This window comes from Passer montanus, unplaced genomic scaffold, assembly GCF_014805655.1.
Source record: "Passer montanus isolate IOZ18808 unplaced genomic scaffold, ASM1480565v1 scaffold9, whole genome shotgun sequence".
Lineage (NCBI taxonomy): Eukaryota > Metazoa > Chordata > Aves > Passeriformes > Passeridae > Passer > Passer montanus.
In genome coordinates, this window is record NW_024374367.1 from 6552533 (window position 1) to 6572281 (window position 19749).

Here is a 19749-nt window from a genome sequence, read left to right on the forward strand (position 1 = left end):
TTTGACCTTGGCACCGCTCTGCGTTAGTGTCCTGGGAGGAGGCAGACGGTGTGGATGTGCAGTAGCTGTTGGTGTGATGCTGCTCCTGTAGCCTGCCTGCTGCCTCCAACTACCCCAGTCCCACATCTGGGCTGTGGGCATGCTTGCAAGTGATCCAGAGAAAAGCCTAGTGCAGAGAGGGCAGCGCAGGCCGATGGGGGAGAAGAGTCTCCTACAGTGGTTTCATGAGGTGGAGCCTCCTTCCTGGCCAGCTCACCACCGGAGTGCAGGTCTCTTCATGGGTGGTGGGGCTGAGCTGGGAGATGACCATGATTCTTCACCCTTGAATCATTTCCCCATTGTTCAGTGGTGGGGACAAGCCCCTTCCAAACCTCTGTGGTGTCTTGCCTAGTGCTCACTGTGACCCTCAGAGTGACATCCTTTCCCTTGGGAAGGGGGTACCCCTTGGCCTCCGCACCTCCTGGCCGTGCCGTGGCCACAGGAGCTGAGAGCAAGCCAACTGCTTGTACCCACTGAAGCTGTTTGCTTGTTGATGTAAAAGGACCCTATGAAACCAATTAGGAGAAAAGCAGCATTGTTAGTTGGGGCCAGGGGTCCGGAGGTGGAGAGGGGAGCGGGGGGGTTGAGCAGCTATTGCTCTGCTTGGCAGCTCCCCCCTCCCACACACCTTGTTTAGCTGTGACCTCCCTGTGCTGGGCGGCACACGATGTCATTTCGTTCCCAGGCTCCTTCCTCCCCGAGCACGTGGCCCTTGTCAGCTTTGCTGCGGAGGAGGAGGGCTGGAACACGCTGGAGCAGCTTTTAACACTCGTTTGGAAACACCAAACAAACAGCCGCTTCTCGCCAGCTGCCCCGCCAGGGCTTTCTTAAGGGGAAGACCCAACCTGCTGCTGGCTGCTGCTGACAGAACGAGCTCCGATCCGAGGCTTGGGCAGGGGCTGAACAAGGTTTAGGCAAACAGTGGTTCCCCGCAGCCCCAGAGGGTTTTGTTGCTGTGTAAATAGTGAGCTGTGACTGCCTCGGCATGACCCAGGGTTCAGGAACCAGTCCTAGCTCTGATGCTGCTGTGGGACGTGTCCTGCAGGATGCCTGTGTGGAAGGGGACTGGGTGCTCCTGTCTGCTGAAGGTCACCAGCCCAGCATGAATCCAGAGGGCAGAAGTTAACCCCAGAGGCAATGGCTGTTGTGGAACTGTGCAGAAACAGCCCCTGGCTCCATGCAGTCCATCAGGGTTGAGGATGTGGACAGTGTCCACTGCTGCATGTTTCCCACCCTCAGCTCAACTCCTTTTCCTTGCTGTGGAGATGCTGTTCAGGAATGAGCCCTTCACAAGGAGGAGGAAGAGGAGGATCCATCTGGCTCAGGCCCCAGGGCTACAGCTGCCCAGATTTGCCAAGAATGGAGAGAGCTTACACGTGCTTGGTCATGGCTTGAACCTGTCCAGGAGCTGGGCTTAGTGCAAACAGAGGTGCCTGCCTGTGCTAGAGGGGAGGAGAGGCTGCTCTCAGCCAGGAGAGCAGAGGAGGCCAGCACCTGCAACAGAACCATCCCTTCCCCTGGGTCAGGGTGTGATTTCTTCCTGGACTGACCCAGCCCACATTCCCCTCTCCCTCTCCTGCTGCCTTGCAGCTGCTTTCTCCTCTGCTGTGTCTTCATGTCACTGGGGACCCAGCTGTGTCCCCGGGCCCACTCAGGGCATGCAGCTCTGCCATTCTTCCCAGTTAGTGCTGCAGGTGGGCGCTTGACCTCGGGGCCAGCAATCACTGATGTAAAACTGCCTGTAATTGCCTGGTTAGAGGCAGCATCCCCACATACCTTGGAACAGGGCCCACACCTCTGTTCATCCCTCATTCTGCCACTGTCTGTCAGGCCACACCTGTCTGCTTTATTGGGCATCATCCTGGTAAATGAGGCGTGGTGCTGTGCTGAGGTCCCCTCCCTTCCCAACTGGCCTCAGCAAAGGGTTTGCTGGTGAAGAGAAATGCATTTCCCCCCGCCTGCCATTTCACCTCTGCAGGGACCTGTTGGAGATGCTTTCTCCTTTGAGGACATCTTGGACATGGGAATCTCATCCCTGGGCACCTGGGACCTGGCCAAAAGCCAGGCACATCCAGGGGCTTCCTTGCTGGCTCATCTGGATCCATGGCTGATGCTACCTGTCTCCTTCAACTCTTGTGTCCTTGTCACCTAGGGATGGTTGTGCCTGCAGGAGGGTGTCCCTGTCCCAGCCCTCTGCTTGGACACATCTCATGTCTCATGGCTTGTTCCTGGGGAGATTTTGTGGATACAGCTGTCACTGGGGAGGTCTTTTCTGCTCTGTGGGCAGCTTACATATATGCTGGCATTTCTCATCACCTCTCTGCTCCTTGCTGCTTGTAACACACATCCTGCCTGAGTGAGGTGTCCCTGCAGCTCTGCATCCTGGTGACAGACCATGCTCTCTCCTAGTTGTTCCCTGAGACTGGCCCCAGACAAGGAGGGACCCGTCTGACCATCACTGGTGAGAACCTGGGCCTGAAGTTTGAGGATGTCCGCTGGGGAGTCCGAGTGGGCAAAGTGGCGTGCATCCCCATCGAGAGCGAGTACATCAGCGCCGAGCAGTGAGTGCCTGGAGAGGGGTGGCGTGCTCCAAATCACCTCCGGGGGTTAGGGGCAGCAGTGATGGTGTTCAAATGCTGCCCATGGCTGCAAAAGACAGATCTGATAGGGCTGGACTGGGAGGGAAGTACCTGCTGGTTATGGTTGCTCTGGGAAGAGCTCAAAGGCTTTGGGGAAGCTTCTCTGAGGGCTGGCAGTGTCAACTGCCACCACCTTGGTTTCTCATGCATCTGCTGGCACCTGAGACCTTTGCTTTGCACAGGGAGTGTCTTGGTGCCAGGACACTGAGAGCTTCTTACTCTCATCTTTTAGGATTGTGTGTGAAATTGGAGATGCCAGCCTGAGCAAGGTGCACGAGGCACGGGTAGAAGTGTGCATCCGTGACTGCACGCCCAGCTACCGCGCCATATCCCCCAAGACCTTCACCTTTGTGGTAAGCCGTGTGCCAGGGACAGGTTTGTCACCTCGAAAGGGAAGTGATGCTGGGTGGTTTTGAGTGGTTTTCTGGTTGAGTTGGAAAGTTTGCCATCATTTTCCTGAGGGGGAGGGAGGGGTTCTGTGCCCAGGCATTGAGTCATGGTGATTGAATTTCTCCAAGGCTGCCACTGCTCTGCCTCCCCACTGTCTTGCTGGCACTGCCAGGCTTTAGTACTGTGCCCAGCTGCTGTCTCACATGTCCCTCTCCTCTGTGGCCCTGTCACCTGGTTGAAGCTGCTTGGGGATGTGGGTTTCAGTTGCCAGCCTGACTCCAGGGATGCTCTTTTCCTTTGACAGATGCCCACTTTCTCCCGTGTTGTCCCCGCCCGGGGCCCTCTCTCTGGTGGCACCTGGATCGCCATCGAAGGCACCCACCTCAATGCTGGCAGCAACGTCTCTGTGACCATCGGGGGACGGCCCTGTGCTTTTTCATGGTGAGGGGCACAGAGGGTGGTGGAGGGTGGGCAACAGGCACCTTCAAGGCAGTGGGACCCCCAGAGAGAGCAGCAGCCAGAGGCCTGGGCCAGGAAGCCAGGAGAGACCATGGGAGCCAAACCCCCTGGGTGGCCAAAGGTGTCTCCTCTTGAAACCTCTGTATGTCAGAGGCTGCAGGAAGAGCCCTAAGAACAGAGATTTTTTTCTCTAAAAGCACAAAGCCCTGAGGCATGAAGTGGATAATTTTTAGATTAGGGATGATAATGGAGCGGCTCTTTAAATATTTTCCTGCGGTAATTACTGGTTATCAGCCCTAATCGCTGCTGTTTGCAGCCGCCGCACGATGGGAACGCTCAGGAGCTGCTCAGTCTTTCCCGGCTGCCTTTTGTTTCATTTCTTGGGTTTTTGTTTTTTCTTTTTTTCCTCTTTTCTCTCTTCACTCCCCAGCTGTTTCAGAAGGGGAGAGGGGCTGGGGCAGGGGGCTCCCTGGCTGCCCTGGCCTCCCTCCTGCCCAGGCACTGACAGGTTGTGTGTTTCCATCCCAGGAGAAGCGCCCGTGAGATTCGGTGCAGGACCCCCCCAGGGCACACCCCTGGCGGCTCCCCCATCCTCATCAACATCAACCGAGCAGAGCTGAGCAACCCAGAGGTGAAGTACAACTACACAGAGGACCCCACCATCCAGAAGATTGATCCTGAATGGAGCATCAACAGGTGAATTGCAAGGAGCTTGTAGGATGCATGGGGAGCTGTTTCCCATACGGATTTCCCGCTCCCGATGGGCACATCTCAGTGCTGTGATAACTGCCAGGCTGCACTCCAGAGATGTGGCAAGAGGAGTGTGAGCAATGGCTTGGCACCAGGGCCCTGCTAACTCCTGGCCTACAGTGCTCAGCCTGGCAGGGGGCAAGAGCAGAGAGTGCTTTGGATCTGCTTAATTTCAGCTTGACATTTGGTGGCGGCAAATAAAATTAAAATATTTCCCATCGGGGGATTTTTTGAAATGTTTACATATTTTTCTAAAAGGCTTGAATTGGCTGGAGAGGAGGCAAAGGAATCCATTAAGAGCTAGTGCCAAGGGAAACCTTCCCCAGGCTGTTGATGAGGAGCAAGCTCCCCAGAGGCATGGCCAAGGTCTCTGGGACCATGGGGCTTTTAACACCAAGTCATGGAGAAAACCTGGCAGTGTTCAGCCTCTCCTGTCACCCACTGCCTGTGTGGTGGAGAAAGGGTGGCAGAGAGGAGCTTGTACTTCCTGGGATGCTTTCCTGTTGTGAATGCTTCATTGACTTTAGCTTGGGAGTCATCTTCAGACCCTAAACTTGCACACAGGGTGGGATGTCAGTGTTAATTACCAGGTTTTATATCTCTAGCTGGCCCTTGGGTCAGCTGAAATGATTTTACATTGGTGCATGCCAATTCCTGCCAGCCATGCAGCATATGGGAGGGATAAGAGATACCTGGGGCATGGTGGCTCACCCAGGCTGGGGCAGATGGGCATCTGGCTGGAGATGATGGCTGCTTCCTTCCTCTGGGGATCCAGTGCCAAGCTGCCTTTCCTAACCCACTGTCTCTGTGTCTCTAGTGGTGGGACATTGCTGACTGTGACTGGCACCAACCTGGCCACCATCAAAGAGCCCAGGATCCGGGCCAAGTACTGCAGCTCTGAAAGGGAGAATGTAAGTGGTGCTGGCTGGGGCTGGGGGCAGAGCACAAAGAGGAGGGATGTTGTCTGTGTGCAATGCAGAGCAGCAAGTGCACCCTTTGCCCTTCAGGTGTCATGGTCTGGAGAGGCTGAGATCCAGGGGCTCCTGCCCCAAAGAGAGGCACCAGTCTCTCTGCAGAGCCTCCAGCCAGGTGCTTTCAGGAGAGGGTTGAGATCTCAGCATTCAAAACTGGTGGGAGGTTTGTGGGACATCTATAGGATATTGACAGAAAGAGCCCATCTGCAGCTTGCTTGCCACCCCTTGCACATCCATTGCAGACAGGAGTCTGTCTATGCCCTGGAGGGGGGGTGGGGTGTGATACCTGTTGATAGAACAGAGCAGGAGATTCCAAATCTCAACTTGGTGTCCAAAGCTGCTGCTTTCAGGAGGTCCTTGTGGGGTCTGATCCTGCCCACCTTGCTGGGAGTGGGTCTGACCTCGTTCTGTGCCTCCTGCAGAACTGCACTGTCTACAATGACACCACCATGGTGTGCTACGCTCCCTCCATTGACAACCCCGTGCGGAGCCCCCCGGAGCTTGGCGACCGCCCGGATGAGATCGGCTTTGTCATGGATAACGTCCAGGCCCTGCTGATCATCAACACCACCAACTTCGTCTACTACCCAGACCCTGTCTTTGAGCCACTCAGCCCCACAGGGATGCTGGAGCTGAAGCCCAGCTCTCCCCTCATCCTCAAGGTAAAGAGTCTGCACGTGGGGGCAGAGATGGGGACATGTCCCTCTGTGGAGGTGGCGTTTTGTCTCTCCTGGAGCAAAGATTTTGCTATGTGTTGGGTTAAAAAACACAAACATTCCCCATTGCATGAGAACTGACAGTCTCATTCCTTGTTCCCTCAAAGGGCAGGAACCTGCTCCCACCAGCTGCTGGTAACTCCCGCCTCAACTACACGGTGCTGATCGGAGACACTCCCTGCACCCTCACGGTCTCTGAGACACAGCTCCTCTGCGAGTCCCCCAACCTCACTGGCCAGCACAAAGTCACAGTAAGTATTGGCACTGGTGCCTTTGCTCCTTGTGCCTTGTGTCTCAGAATGTCAGTCTTTATCCCAGCACCAGCCCTGCTGTGTGCTCGTCCTTGAATGAGGACCGGATAATAGGTGTATGTGCAAGAGCGTTCCACAGGAGTCATCCTCCTGCTCCCTAGGCATCCCTCTTCCTAATTATATGTTTGGTAAGACCATACACTTTGTCACCCTCCCCCACACTCAGCTTGGTGTTACTGTGCCCTGGCTGGCGCTGGATGCAAGGCAGGGGGCATTCCCACCTCTCCCCCTCAGTGCTGGCACATGCTGCAAGGCAGGGTCCTTTGTTTGTGGGGTTGTAGTACAGCACTGCTCACGCTCCAGGACTCTGCCATGTTAAAAGGGACCCAGCACAGTCCTCCCCAGGCTCCCCATCCGGGGGGAAACTCGCTTTACATCCCATCTGTTACTGTAATGTTTGAATGAGACATCAAACTCTCTGCCTGCTGCACGTGCACTGGCAGTGTGTGTGCTGCATGCCATCAAAGAGCCTCTCACTGCTCCCGACCAGCCCCTGCCATTCCTGCATTTGCCCTCATCATTCATGCCCTGGGCTGGGAGTCACACCGAGGGGCACAACAGGGAGGGTACCTGTGGCACATAGTCCCTGACAGCAGGTCCATTTTTCCCCTGCTGTGGTGCAGATCAAGGCTGGAGGGTTTGAGTTCTCTCCGGGGACACTGCAGATCTACTCAGACAGCCTGCTCACACTGCCTGCCATCATCGGCATCGGCGGCGGCGGCGGCCTGCTCCTCCTCATCATCATCATTGTCCTCATCGCCTACAAGCGCAAGTCCCGGGATGCTGACCGGACCCTGAAACGTCTCCAGCTGCAGATGGACAACCTGGAGTCCCGGGTGGCCCTGGAGTGCAAAGAGGGTGAGGGATCCCTTTGCCGTCAGCATGGGCATCTTTGGGTGTTTCTTACTGCTCCAAGGCTCAGTGTGCTCCTACCCTTTCCTTACTGCCTTTCAGAGAGGGAATGGGAATGGGCAGAGCTGCTTTGTCAGTGGAAGTGAACTCATTTTAGGTGGGATTTAGGGATTTTTCCAGTTAAGAAGTTCTTCTCCACTTCTCCAAGTGGGAGAAAAGAGAGCAAGCAAGGTAGCGAAGGCTTCCTGTAAGTGGGCAGTGGATCTCTCATTATGTGACAGACAGAAGCTGTGAAATTGGACAGAATTCCTTGTATGATACTGCTGATAAAACCTAATTGCCCATTATCCCCCTGAGCTGGCTCCAGAGGCCCCGACCCTGCCAGCCACAGCCACAAGCAGCCCGGGCACTGCGAATGAAGCAGGCACTGAAAACAAGATAATAAAAAGGGGAAAGAAAGACAAACCTTTGCTCCCCCAAGTCCCCATCCCTCCACATGCCTGTGGATGGCACTGGTGACAGGGAGAGGGGAGGGAGCTGGTGGAGGGGATGGTGTCTTGTCTTCCACAGCTGGCAGATAAAAGGATCTGCTTTTAATTAAAAGGCACAATCTCTTCCCTGCCTTTTCTCTTTTCTAGTCCCACTAGTTACAGATAAGATAGCATGCCTTTCAAGCTGACGGTTTGTTTTTTCTCATCAGGCTGACGAGCCTGCAGTCCTCTGCCTGGCTTTCAGCTCCCTTTAAAGTGCTGTTAATTTGATTTTTCTGAGGGTTTTCTCCCCCCACCCCAACCCCCTTCCCTGGTGCATTTCCAGGACTCTTCTCCCATCAGCTTTTCCCTGTAGGTGCAATTAAAGGTTCAGGACCCCCCGGATCATCTTCCCCTGGGAGTCACAGCTGCCTCGGCTGGGATCGGGAGGTTCTGGGGTGGGTGTGTTCAAGCTCTTCTCTCAAGTAGTATTTAGGTCAAAAAGAAATGAGGGCAATCTTGTGATTTAGGCTAACATTTTCCCCAAGAAGCTCTGTTTTTGTTCAAACCTTGCTGTTCCTCCCTGCCCCCAGCATCCCTGGGAGGCTGCAAGTGCTGGGCAGGGGGGATTTGACCCCCCTGGGACCTGGCAGTTCTGTTCCCAAATCTGCCACTTCATTTATTCCGGGGATGTCATCCCCACACTCTGCAGCTCAATTTCTCCATCTGTGAGATGGGGACAGCAATCACAGCCTGCCAGGAAGAGGAATGCTGAGAATATTCATGCCTTGGGGAGGGTCCACCCATGGGATGTTGGGGGTGTGATGAGGGGCTGAGTGCCAACGCCGTGTGCTGAGACTCCAGGATGTGTTGTTTAATTCTGCTTTTCCCTCCCTAGCCTTTGCTGAGCTGCAGACAGACATCAACGAGCTGACCAACGACCTGGATGGGGCTGGCATCCCCTTTCTGGATTACCGCACCTACGCCATGCGGGTTCTCTTCCCGGGGATAGAAGACCACCCTGTGCTGAAAGAGATGGAGGTGTGGGTCTGTCTGTCTGTCTCTGTAGTGTTTCACATTAGGGATGTGCCCCTGCACAGTCCCCTGCACGAGCCCCTGTGCCCCCGGGCTGGAGAGATGCTTTGGTTGGATGCTGGCCCGGCGTGGTGCATCTCTCCACGTGGCAGCCGGCGCGGATGTGGACTGGCTGCCAAATGGTTACTGCGTTCTCTGACATTAATATCAATATTTATATTAATATCATTGCTGCTGTCATTTTCTACAGCACTTGCTTTATTCAATTGGGTTTGTTTGATGCCTGACTGGTTGCTTGTTTTTAGCAGGGTTGTCTGACATCGCCTGCTTGCTTGGCTCCGTTTCCCCATGCAGAACCCATCCTTGGCATCCTTCCTCTGCTCCCCAAACCAGCTCCTTCTCTTCTGTCCTCCCCACCTCTGTATAATTTAGTGCATGCAATTGCATAGCAATTGCCTCTCGTGTGCTGGGCTGCTGAGGCCACTCTTGATTACAAGAGGAAGGAGGGGGGTGACCTTCGCTTCCCCTCACTGCTGACCCAGCACAGTAATTAATGTCGACGTGGGCTTCACAATGTATTTAGGAGAAGTAATTGGCCCTGGTGCAAGATGCACGGTCACTAATTACAACACAACAAGCTCTTACCAACTGCAAGTGCACGTGCTGGTGTTGTACGCCAGCATGGCTACGGCGTGGGCCCTGGCCTTCTGCCTGCTCTGTTTCCCCAGCCCCTAATCCCAGCTCTGGAGGGTGGTGGGGACCCTGTTTCCATGGATTTCCCCTTGCAGCTCAGGTTTCCGGATGCTCAGAGCCAAAGCAGGCGTGTAGGTCTCCCTGGGGCACAGCCCTTCCTGTCTGTGCAGATGCCTGGCTCTCCTCTCACCCCTGCTCTTGCTCTTAAAGATTTTCCCTAAAGAGGGAAAGTGGAAAGGGTATCAAAAAGGGTATCAGAGGAGGAATTTTGCATTTGCTGTGGCAGGCTGGGTGGACTTTGTCCATTTCCAGCTCCTAACTCAAAACATCCTGCCTGAGAGAGCACACCAGCTTAACCTGGTCTGGGAAGCAAAGGGTTAAATTTGCAAAGGGGAAAAAAAATTCCCAAAAGAGATTAAATAAAGCAACTAGAGTTGTGTAAGCTTCATATAATTTAATCAGGTTTGCTTTTATTTGTCTCTTTACTCAGAGTGTAACATTAGCTATTGCGAGTGACGGAAGGAAGCTTGCTCACGCTCACGCTAATCCACAGTGAGCACCGGCACCAGCTCCCTTCCTCTGCAGGTTTAGGGGCAGGCTGGCTGCTTTATGAGAATTTAAGCCTGATTAAATATTTAACTCAGTATCGTTCTGCTAATTTATTTCTGCTAATGATCAGCAAGTTGAACATGGGGGCTTTGAATTGACAAGGACTTGGTGGGAAGCAGGGTTTTTGTCCAGCGGGAAATAGTATTTTGGAGAGTGAAGTTATAACTGTGAGGAATTTTACTGAACTGAAGAGCACCAATCCAAAGTTTTGATTGAAGTGAAATGATTTGATGTGTCAAAACTCTCTTCTTCATTTTGAGTTGGTGTTTTGAAATGAAAAGTGTTGTTTTGTCTCCAAATACCGACATGAAGCGAAATTTAATGCTTATTCTCCCAATCAGGAAGACAAGGGGGGGGAATTAAAGAAAAAAACCTGATGTTTTATCACAGGAAGGCTTTTATTCAGAGGAAACCATCTTTTCTGATGGGAAAATGGAGTATTGTAAAAATATAGTTTCTGATAACAAATGTGGTCAGGGCTGGCCAGAACTGGGCTGCTGATGGCAATGCAGGTGTGAAAGCATCCAAGCCCAATCCCTGCTGGGTCCTACATTGCCAAATACAGCCAGAAATACAAATTCAAATGTCTCATGAGTACAGGGACTTTTTTAGGGTGTGTCTGCAGTGGGACAGAGACAGATTTCTGCTGTTATTTCCCTATCTGAAATCCATCTCCCCCAAACCAGGCGGGTTTGCTGCTGGTGGAGCTCAGGGTTGTGGCTTTATTTGCTTTCTATGCAATATCCAAAGCGCATGTTGCAGTGACATGGGTGGGAATTGAGCTGCTTGTTAGCTGAAATTGAAAATGATAATTTGTGTGTGTGCTTGGCAGAGAAGGAGTGTTTGTTTATGGGAGGGAAGTGTGTTTATGTGTGTTCACACAAGTGGGAGAGAGTCTTTGTGTGGAAGGGTGTGTCTATACAGACATATATCTGCATTGATGTCGTGAGACTGTGCTAACCTGATGCTGGGATTTTACAAACTAGATAACTCTTGTGGAGGAACTGAGACTGATCACCAAAGGGGAAGCTTGGTAGTAGGGATAGACCTAGTCCAGCTGCTCTTTGACCCTTTTTCATCATTTTGTTTTGTGGGATTGAGAGTGAATTCATGGTGTGGTTCAGTCCATGTGGTTCACCTTCTCATCACCCTTGCCATCATTCCTGTTTCTCAGCTTTGCTCTATCCTTGCAGGTCCAGGCTAATGTGGAGAAGTCCTTGACCCTCTTTGGTCAGCTCCTGAACAAGAAGCACTTCTTGCTGACCTTCATCCGAACTCTGGAGGCCCAGCGGAGCTTCTCCATGCGGGACCGCGGCAACGTGGCCTCGCTCATCATGACAGCGCTGCAGGGCGAGATGGAGTATGCCACAGGGGTGCTGAAACAGCTCCTCTCTGACCTGATTGAGAAGAACTTGGAGAGCAAGAACCACCCCAAGCTGCTTTTGCGGAGGTGAGTGTCCCCCTGAGAGGCTGGAGCTGTAGGACAGTGCCCAGGCACTTCTGAGCACGGTGACGTGAGCTGGTGTCCTTTGGGATGCCACCAGTGATGGCTTGGTGTTGGCTGTGGCAGTGAGAGCACTCAGTCTGTGGTCAAGCATTTCCTTGCTTGACTGTGTGCAAGTCTGAGAGGGATGTGGGACCACCTGGCTCCAGGCAGCTCAGGAGCATGCGTGGGACGTTCTCACTCCAGTTTGGTCTGTGTGGGCTCCTGCTGCCTGGGAAGGAGACAGCAAGGTTCTTGCCAGCTGTTCAGGCTGGTGCAGGTAGGGTACACGCTGGTGTCAGGCACTGTGGTGTGTTGCTGTAGGTCACCTGGAGAAGGGAAGGTGACCAGGTGGTCCCCACATCACTTGGCATGTGGGGCAGCTCTTGCTTGGTGGCTGTGTGGGTGTCTCCGTGGGCTGGCAGCAGGCAGGAGTCCTCCCTTCCCTGCTGTCTCCTCAGGGCTTACCTGCCTTGCCAGTCACATGGGGGTTTTCCTGGGAAAGTCACTCAGATCTCTGTAAGCTGGGAGTCTCTCTGAGCCGGGGGAAGTGCAAGCAGGAGGCAGCCTGCCAAGCCCTGCCGTGAGTCTGCCTGCCCCATCAATATTTAACGATAGCTCTGAGCTCTCCTTCATCATGGGCTGATGAATATTGAAAGATACACCAAGTCCTGAACAAAAACTATTAATAAGCTCCGCTGGTTCAGCTCGAGGCCCTTGGTGCCATCTCCTGCTTTTGCACACCATGTGGTGCCTCCCCATCCCACATCCAGCAGCCTGGTGCCACCAGCTTTGGCAGAGATGCAAGCATGGTTGAGAGGCACGGGGCTGGCACGTCACCAGAAAGGCTCAAGAAAGCCAGGGCATGTTTCAAAGATAAACTGATGTTCATGGCATGGCCAGACTGGACAAAACCTGTCGTGTTTTGTATGCTTGGCCCTGGGGAAACACCTGGAGAAGACCCAGATCTGAGCTGGTCCCAGTTACATCCGTGTTGCCCATCTTGTTAGGCATGTTGCTTTCTTACTGTCTCTGCTTCATTTATCACATTACAAGGGTGCCCTTAATGTCTCAAAGCATCTCATTAGCAGTGTGTTAGAGGGGGTGTGTTGTGCAGATGATGGCTGTCTGGGAGTGGGGTGTGTCTTGGAGGTGCCAGTCACTGTTCCCCATCCCTGTCCTCTGCCTGTATTCTTAGGCTCTTCTCTTCCAATCATTCCTCCATAACACCAGGTTTCACTGAAATATTTAGAATGCATTTCCAGCTCCTGAAGTAAATCAATAAAATATAAATAAAAGGCATCTTGAGGAGGCCAGAAGCAGCAGTGACTGAGCCATGGCAGCAGCACAGGGGCAGAGCCCAGCCTGCACCAGCGCCCAAAGACTGCCAGTCCCCAGCCACAGTGCTTGAGGACCATTGCAGTTAGGACAGGGATAAATCCTCTGGCCAGCACCTTGCTGGTGCCTCCCTGAGTGATATTTAACAGAGACACTGTTCTTGAAGCCATGGTGAAGAGAGCTGTGCTTCTCTATCTGTTTGATTAGCCTTGCTGTTGGGTGTGAGAGTGTGCTTACTGCCCAGGGCAACTGGATTAGCATTGATCTAACTGGGGAGAGCTGTTACTTATTTATTTGGTTGTTGGATAATCCCCCCATTGCTGTGGCATCTGGCTCTATCATGGATAAAGACAAACACCCTCCAGAGCCTGAGTGGAGGCACTTCAGATAAGCATTATGGGCTTGTCAGGTCCTTTCTAGGGCCAGGGAGGATGTCTGCTGAATAGCTGCAGTCCACTTCTCCCTTGGCTTTCTCTCCATGTCCCTTCTCCCTTTTTTTGTTCCCTCTGGTGGATTTTTCTTTCCTGGTGGGGGCATGAAGCCTTCCCTTCCCTGAAGGCTCAAGTAATGCTGTCCTCAAATGGTTTAAGGAGTGCTGTGCTATTCCAGGGAGGGCAAAAAGGGCTAAGCCCCATTAGCACAAGAGAAAACCTTGGAAGGGACCATATGACACTGAGTCAGCTTGAATAAACTCTGGGAAAGTGGATTTTCTGCCTCAGCCATCTGGTCTTTGGGAACTGCTCCTGGCCCATCTGCTGGGCATGGCATTGCAGTTGTGCAGTGCATGGAATTGGGCAGTGGGTTCCTTCTGGTGGCTCTAACATTTTGGTTCCTTCTGGATTTTGTTCCTTGAGTCAACCATTTGTATTTGTTTCCCTGGTGCAAGAGGAATGCAGCCATGTCCCTGAGGTTATTAGTATTGCCTGTGCTGTCAGGACCATCTGCATTTGCAAGTGGCTGATCTGATAATTAATGGGTAGATAAGCTGAAGATTTTAGAAGGAGTGAAGGCCATGTTACAAATAATGGACATGCTAAGGGGAGTTTTAATCATATGGCAGAGAGATAAGGTGTGGTGCAGAGACAGGCATGTTAAGCTGCACCTGTAGGGCTGCAGGGCTCACCAGGGCCTGGTGTCACCCTCAGCTTCCTCCATGTCCCTCTCTCTGCTGGTGTGGCACATCCTGGCTGCAGTACCAGCACCACAAGGCCTCTCATTCTATTCACACATTTCACACCCATCCTGAGGGATCCTGCTCTCCCTTTTGTGCATGGTCCCCAGAAGACACAGGCAGCTCCCTGGACCTTCCCTGCTGTGCTGCTTTGGCATCTGAATTTGAACTGTGCTTTAGGAAACTAGGGGTAATACACAGGTTTTCTCAAGGCAGCTTTGGCTGCTTCCTTTAACTGCATATCCAAAAGCTTTGAGGTACAAATTTCTTTTGGAGCAAGCGGGTGCAGCATTGTACACTTGCAAACTCCTACATCACCACCCCACTCCAAGGAGACACACAGCAACCCTGAACTTCTCCATTCAGGCATGGAATGATTAAATTCCAAGCCTGGCACAGTGTCTGTGTTCCAAAAGTACATGGAAAAAAGGTTAATTTTCCAACCACTGCTCTTACTCCCTCCTTCTTTAATCCCTTTGTTTTCAGCTGAATTAGTAGTGAGGATAAGTTTGATCAAAAATGTATTTAGGTCAAAGTTTCCAGACCTAAATCTGGTTGTGGTTTTAACCAAGGCCATGTGCAGTGGACTGGTGGTGGTCAGTGTCCTCTTGCTCTACTATGGGCCCTGGACTTGATGCTTTAGAGATCAAGAGCTGCTTCAGGGGTTGCAGGGCAGTCCCATGTCACCAGTAGTGGTGGCCTGCATCAGGGCAATGGCACTGAGTGCACTGCAGGACCAGAAGGGAGCAGCAGCTCCCAGGTGGGGAAAGGGGCTTCCAGCTAGATCTGTCTTTGCCTTGCAACCTCAGCCCTTCTTTCAGGTTGTACTTTATCTGGGGAGCTTGAAGTACTTTTGGGGATATTGTACTTGGTGTAGGTGCCTCATACAGTCCTCCTGTGAAGAGAGCTGCCTGCTTCCAATGGGACATCATAAGAGAAAACAAGTTCATTGAAGTAGAAGGTACCAGGGATAAGCAGAAAGCTTTTCATCCCCTGGTGGGACTCCCAGTGGGACAAGGTTGAGCTTGACTTGTTGCAGTTCTCCAAATACACTGGAGACCAATTTGCTTTTCTCTCCTGGGGGCTGCTGATGGGCAGGCTTTCCAGCAGAGTTTGTGCACCTTGCTTTGAGCCTCCTTTCCAGATGAAGCTTTTTAAAGCCAAAAATAATTTAGCTACAGTCTCAGGGTGAGGTGGCAATGGGTGAGATCAGAGACCTTTAATATTCTCTGCTCATGGCTTTGCTCTCTACCTTCCCTACAGAACGGAGTCGGTGGCAGAGAAGATGCTGACAAATTGGTTCACCTTTCTGCTGTACAAGTTTCTGAAGGTGAGTTTGGGAAGGGATGGCAACCCTGTGTGGACAGGGAGGTGGTTCCTGCCTTGCTGGGCCAGGTAGCGTGCTACCCAAAGCCCAGGCTGACGTGCTCCTGAGCATTGCTGCTCCCTCCCAGAGCAGAGGTTGCTTCCCAGATCTCTGTTTCCATCCTGGTTTTCTGAGATGCAGTTCTGGTCTCCTTTTTGGGAAATAGCTGAGATTGGGAAATGAAATCCAGATCGGGATTGCTTAATGCATAGTGGGTTTGAGATTTTAACAATGGTGCCCTGAGGAAAGATAAATCTGAAGCAACTCAGCTAAGTCTTGGAGTGGTCCCCATTCCTCTTTTCTTGCCTTTGCTGGTGTAACTCAGGAGGAAAAAGCCCTGAGAGCTGATCCTTCTGTAGGCATGGCTGTGATCAGGGCTGTTTCTGCCTCTTTGAGTTGTAGTTTGATGAGTTGCACTTTTCATGTAATGCTGCTGCTTTTCCTTCATCTCTCCAACACTGAGGTTCTGTGGTAGGGGAATTGTTTCCTGCAGGCATCTCCACTTCTGCTGCTCCCTCTGACAGACGTGCCCTGGTGGGGATGGATGCCTTGAGGGGCTGGTTGACAGCCAGGGATAGAGCTCTCCACTGCACCTGCATGAGGCTGCAGAGCCTTTTAGCTTTTATTCATTTGTTTCCCATTTCATTGGGGTAGGAGAAGAGGATGCCACAGTGTAAGCTCTGTTTTTACCACTGGTGCATCTACCCATATTGAGAACATTTATTCCATCAGCACCAGTGCTTCCACCCGCTACAGCTGCACCAGTTTCCATGCAGATTACACAGCAGCAGCTCCAGTGCATGCACCCCAGGCTCAGTCCTGCTGCAGCTTTGGGATGACTCTGATGGGTGAACGATGCCTGCAATCCTGCTGCTGGTTTGTCAGGCAGCAGGGCTGTTTCTTGGGATCCTGCCTGGTGTTGGTGCAGTGAGACTGGGTGGCACACTGCTGTTTTTGTGGGATTTCATCCCTCATTAAGATAAAGAGGGTTTGAACTATTTCCAGCCAAGAGATGAGAGCGAGCAGGAGTCTCAGCAGAACTCAAGTGATCGTCAACAAGAGGTGATTTATAATATCACTTACATGCACTTGGCTTTTTGCCTCTGTCGAGGAATAGCCTGTATCTATAAAAATCTATCTAGCATGCTGGAGATTGCTTACCGGGGGTGGGAGAGGAGAAGAGCTGTGCTGGTCATAGGGAGATGTCAAACCTCCCACCACCCCTTTGTGCCAGGGCCCTTTTGCATCAGCAGAACCCAGTGGGATTGAGTAGAACACTGGCAGAAGGCTCTTTGGGCTCTGTGAACTTGGTGGGACAGGCAGGAGTAGCTGTCCTTGTGGATAAACTCCTCCAAGGCTCCTTGAAGTGAGCAGAGTTATGCTTTGGCTGAGCAAAGTGCAGTGCACAGCCTATGAACACCCACAGCAGGATTTGGGGACATTGTGTGTGTGACCTGACATCCTTGACCTGTCCTTGGCTGGACTGGTCATGTTCAGAAGCTACTTTGGATTAGCTCATGCACCACCAATGTCCCTGTCCCCATTCAGAGAGGCTTCTGGGCTCATTACCTGTTGTGGAGCAGGTCTGAGGATAAGCAGTAGCAGGTGAGAGGTGTGGGGATGGTGGAACCAGGGCAATGTCTCTTTATAAAAAACTCCTTGGTTACACCATGACTTAGACATGGGAAAACACCTCCAGTCTCTGGGTGGTAGCAGCAAGAGAAAGGTCTGATCTAGGTGCACCATTACAACAGAAACATACACAGAGGGCCTGGATGTACTTGCTGGCTGTGAAATTTGTTACGCTGGGATTCATCTCCTTGGGAAGTGGTTGAAAATCCACTCCTTGAGTCACTTGAGTTAAACTGGAAGAGACTTGAGGATGTGCTCATGCCCTCTTCTGTGTCAGTCCCACCAGAGGAGACCCATGAGGCTGTTCTCACCTGTCTCTGGACAGTGAGGATCACAGGTGGCAGCAACAGCAGGAGAGGGCCGTGGAGTAGATGGAGAGTATCACAACAGACAGCTTGCCAGCAGGGAAAGATCCCCAAACTGCAGTAATTGTGCATGTAAATGAGGCAGACAGCCACGTGCCCAGCTTCTGGATCAGCTCTCAGCAAACCTGCCCTGAGCAGAGCAAGACACACTGGGGTGAGGGATGGGGACAGGCACAGGACAGCCCCTCATGCCCAGGGCCAGCAGCATGGGGAGCCAGCGAGGGCTGCTGCTCTCAGGAGGACCCTGTAGTAGCATTTATCAGACTCTTAATGAGACACCTCAGGGAAAGGGAGATGGATAAATCAAGACAAGTGCTGAAAAATGCACAATATTAGGTGCCTGATGAGCTAGATCTAGTCACTAAGACAGTTTGGGAATTAGCTGGCTTGTCTCAGCCTGCTCCCAACATATCAACACAGGCATGCACAGGGTGTCTGCAGCTGCCCTCCTCCAGCTTGGTTCACATGGAGAGCACCCAGAGGTCCCCTCAGTCAGGTCCCCAGCAGTGAGCAAACTGCATAAGGGCTGGCAGGGTGGGCACAGTCACATTTGGGGAACAGGCTGCCCTTCATCAACCTGAGCGAACACCTGGCCACATCTCAGTGGTCTCCTGTATTTCACCTGATGGGGGTTCACATGGAGAGCACCCAGAGGTCCCCTCAGTCAGGTCCCCAGCAGTGAGCAAACTGCATAAGGGCTGGCAGGGTGGGCACAGTCACATTTGGGGAACAGGCTGCCCTTCATCAACCTGAGCCACATCTCAGTGGTCTCCTTTTGTATTTCACGTGATGGAGTTCATCTCAGCTGAACTGCCCAGCACTGGTTTCTTTGGTCCCTGTTCATTTTGTTGGTCTCTGTCAAAGATGATCCCTAAACCATCCTCATCTGCATTGTCTCAGTGAGCTGTGACCCACAGCAGCACCTTGGCCCTGGTCTTCAAGAGCCGGTGGGGACAGTGTGGTTGGGAGCGAGGTGTTGCATTTTAAGGCTAGGATCCACACTAGGAACAAACAGAGAAGCCAGTGTAGGAAAGACTGAGCCCACCTTTCTTGGTGTGAATCCCTAGAGGTGGGTGCAGAGCTGCAGATGTGGGGGCAGCAGCCATGTCTTACTGGAGAGGTGAAAGCTGTGGGCTGAGAGTGTAGCAACCATGGCAGATGGAAGCAAGAGTCCTGCTCCAAGCCATCCTCCATCCGTACCACTTCCACAGACTTGGAATTTTCACAAGGAGTTTTTGCAAGCAACCAAAAAAGGGAATTTAAGTCCTTCCACCAGAACCAGAGGGGTAGGCTTGGGGTGCCCTGGGACCCCTGGGCTCTCACCACTCTGCAGCCAACCTCGCCTTGCAGGCAGCCACTGATGTGCAGCCTAGCACCCACTTGGGTCTCTCACTTTTCCAAGCTGACTTAATGAAGCCAAGTTTGCAAATGAAACATAATTTCAAAGACAGGCATGTTGTCGGAAGGTCTGGGGATGATGTATGCCTGTTCCTGCTCGTTAGCAGCTGTCTCTTTAATTACCGCAGATGCTAACGAGATGCTAACAGCATATGGTGACAGGGAGAGCAGCCGCACTTTGCACCAAAGTACAATTTATTTGTGAGGCGGCCGGGAGGGAGGGATGAGGGCTAGTGGGGTAAAATCTGCTGGGACTTCTCTCCATCCTCTCTGTTCCCTTTTTCTCCCTTAGGGCTAATGCCCGTGTCTGGAAAGGCTCATTGGGATGCAGCTCAGGGGGCACGTTTGGGCCCTGGGTTATGAACGGGTGTCCACTCCCAGTCCTGCTATGCCAAATCCTGGCCCCAGGCTGGTTGGTGCTTCCAACCTTGGCAGCTCCTTTCATGTTTCTGCATCCAGCATGTTTTAGGGGGGAGTGTCTGGTCCAGTTTCCCTTTCCCTTCCTCACATGTATGAGATAGATGCTGATGTGGCTCTGTCTGGTAGCTAAAGCTGGCTCTGACTACAACGCTTTGGCAGTGGAGATGTGTAGGTGGCAAATGGTTTAACTGCAGGAAACCTCATTGCCTGGTCCCCTCCATCACCTGGAGGCTCAGGGTAGGGTTGTCTGTGGTTTGCTCCCTTGCTTTTCCTTTCCAGTGGGTCTGGCTGGCTGTGCTCAGCTGTCATTTGGAGAAACCTCCTTTGACCTTCTCTCATGTGAGACTGGGCTCCTGGCAGATGTCAGAACTGCATCGTGATATCTGGGCAAGAGCCCCCAGGCTGTCCCACTGCCGTGTGCCTTTTCCAGTCCTCAGGTGCTTCTCCTGTCTGGAGCAGCTCAAAAGACAGGCTGTATCCCATACACAAGGTTCCCAGATTCAATCTGCTCTTCAGTAGACCTGAATTTACCATTTTTAGCTCATCTTTGGCTCACAGAATGAGCAGAGTCTGGAAACACTGGGAATCTGAGATTGATAGACAAACAACTTCCAGTGGGTTTGGAAGGAGAGAAGGAGT

The 19749-nt window shown here is 52.4% G+C and overlaps 1 protein-coding gene across 1 annotated transcript in view; it reads left to right on the forward strand.

Annotated features, from left to right (window-relative positions):
* The window catches only part of PLXNA1 (plexin A1), a 115034-nt gene that overhangs the window by 78349 nt on the left and 16936 nt on the right, over positions 1-19749 (forward strand). Inside the window, exons 13-23 of the mRNA XM_039734184.1 lie at positions 2449-2600; positions 2911-3031; positions 3373-3509; positions 4056-4223; positions 5095-5188; positions 5674-5913; positions 6075-6218; positions 6902-7136; positions 8499-8641; positions 11131-11387; positions 15193-15259. Of these exons, the coding sequence (XP_039590118.1) occupies positions 2449-2600; positions 2911-3031; positions 3373-3509; positions 4056-4223; positions 5095-5188; positions 5674-5913; positions 6075-6218; positions 6902-7136; positions 8499-8641; positions 11131-11387; positions 15193-15259 (1758 nt within the window). The remainder of the gene's footprint in view (positions 1-2448; positions 2601-2910; positions 3032-3372; positions 3510-4055; positions 4224-5094; positions 5189-5673; positions 5914-6074; positions 6219-6901; positions 7137-8498; positions 8642-11130; positions 11388-15192; positions 15260-19749) is intronic.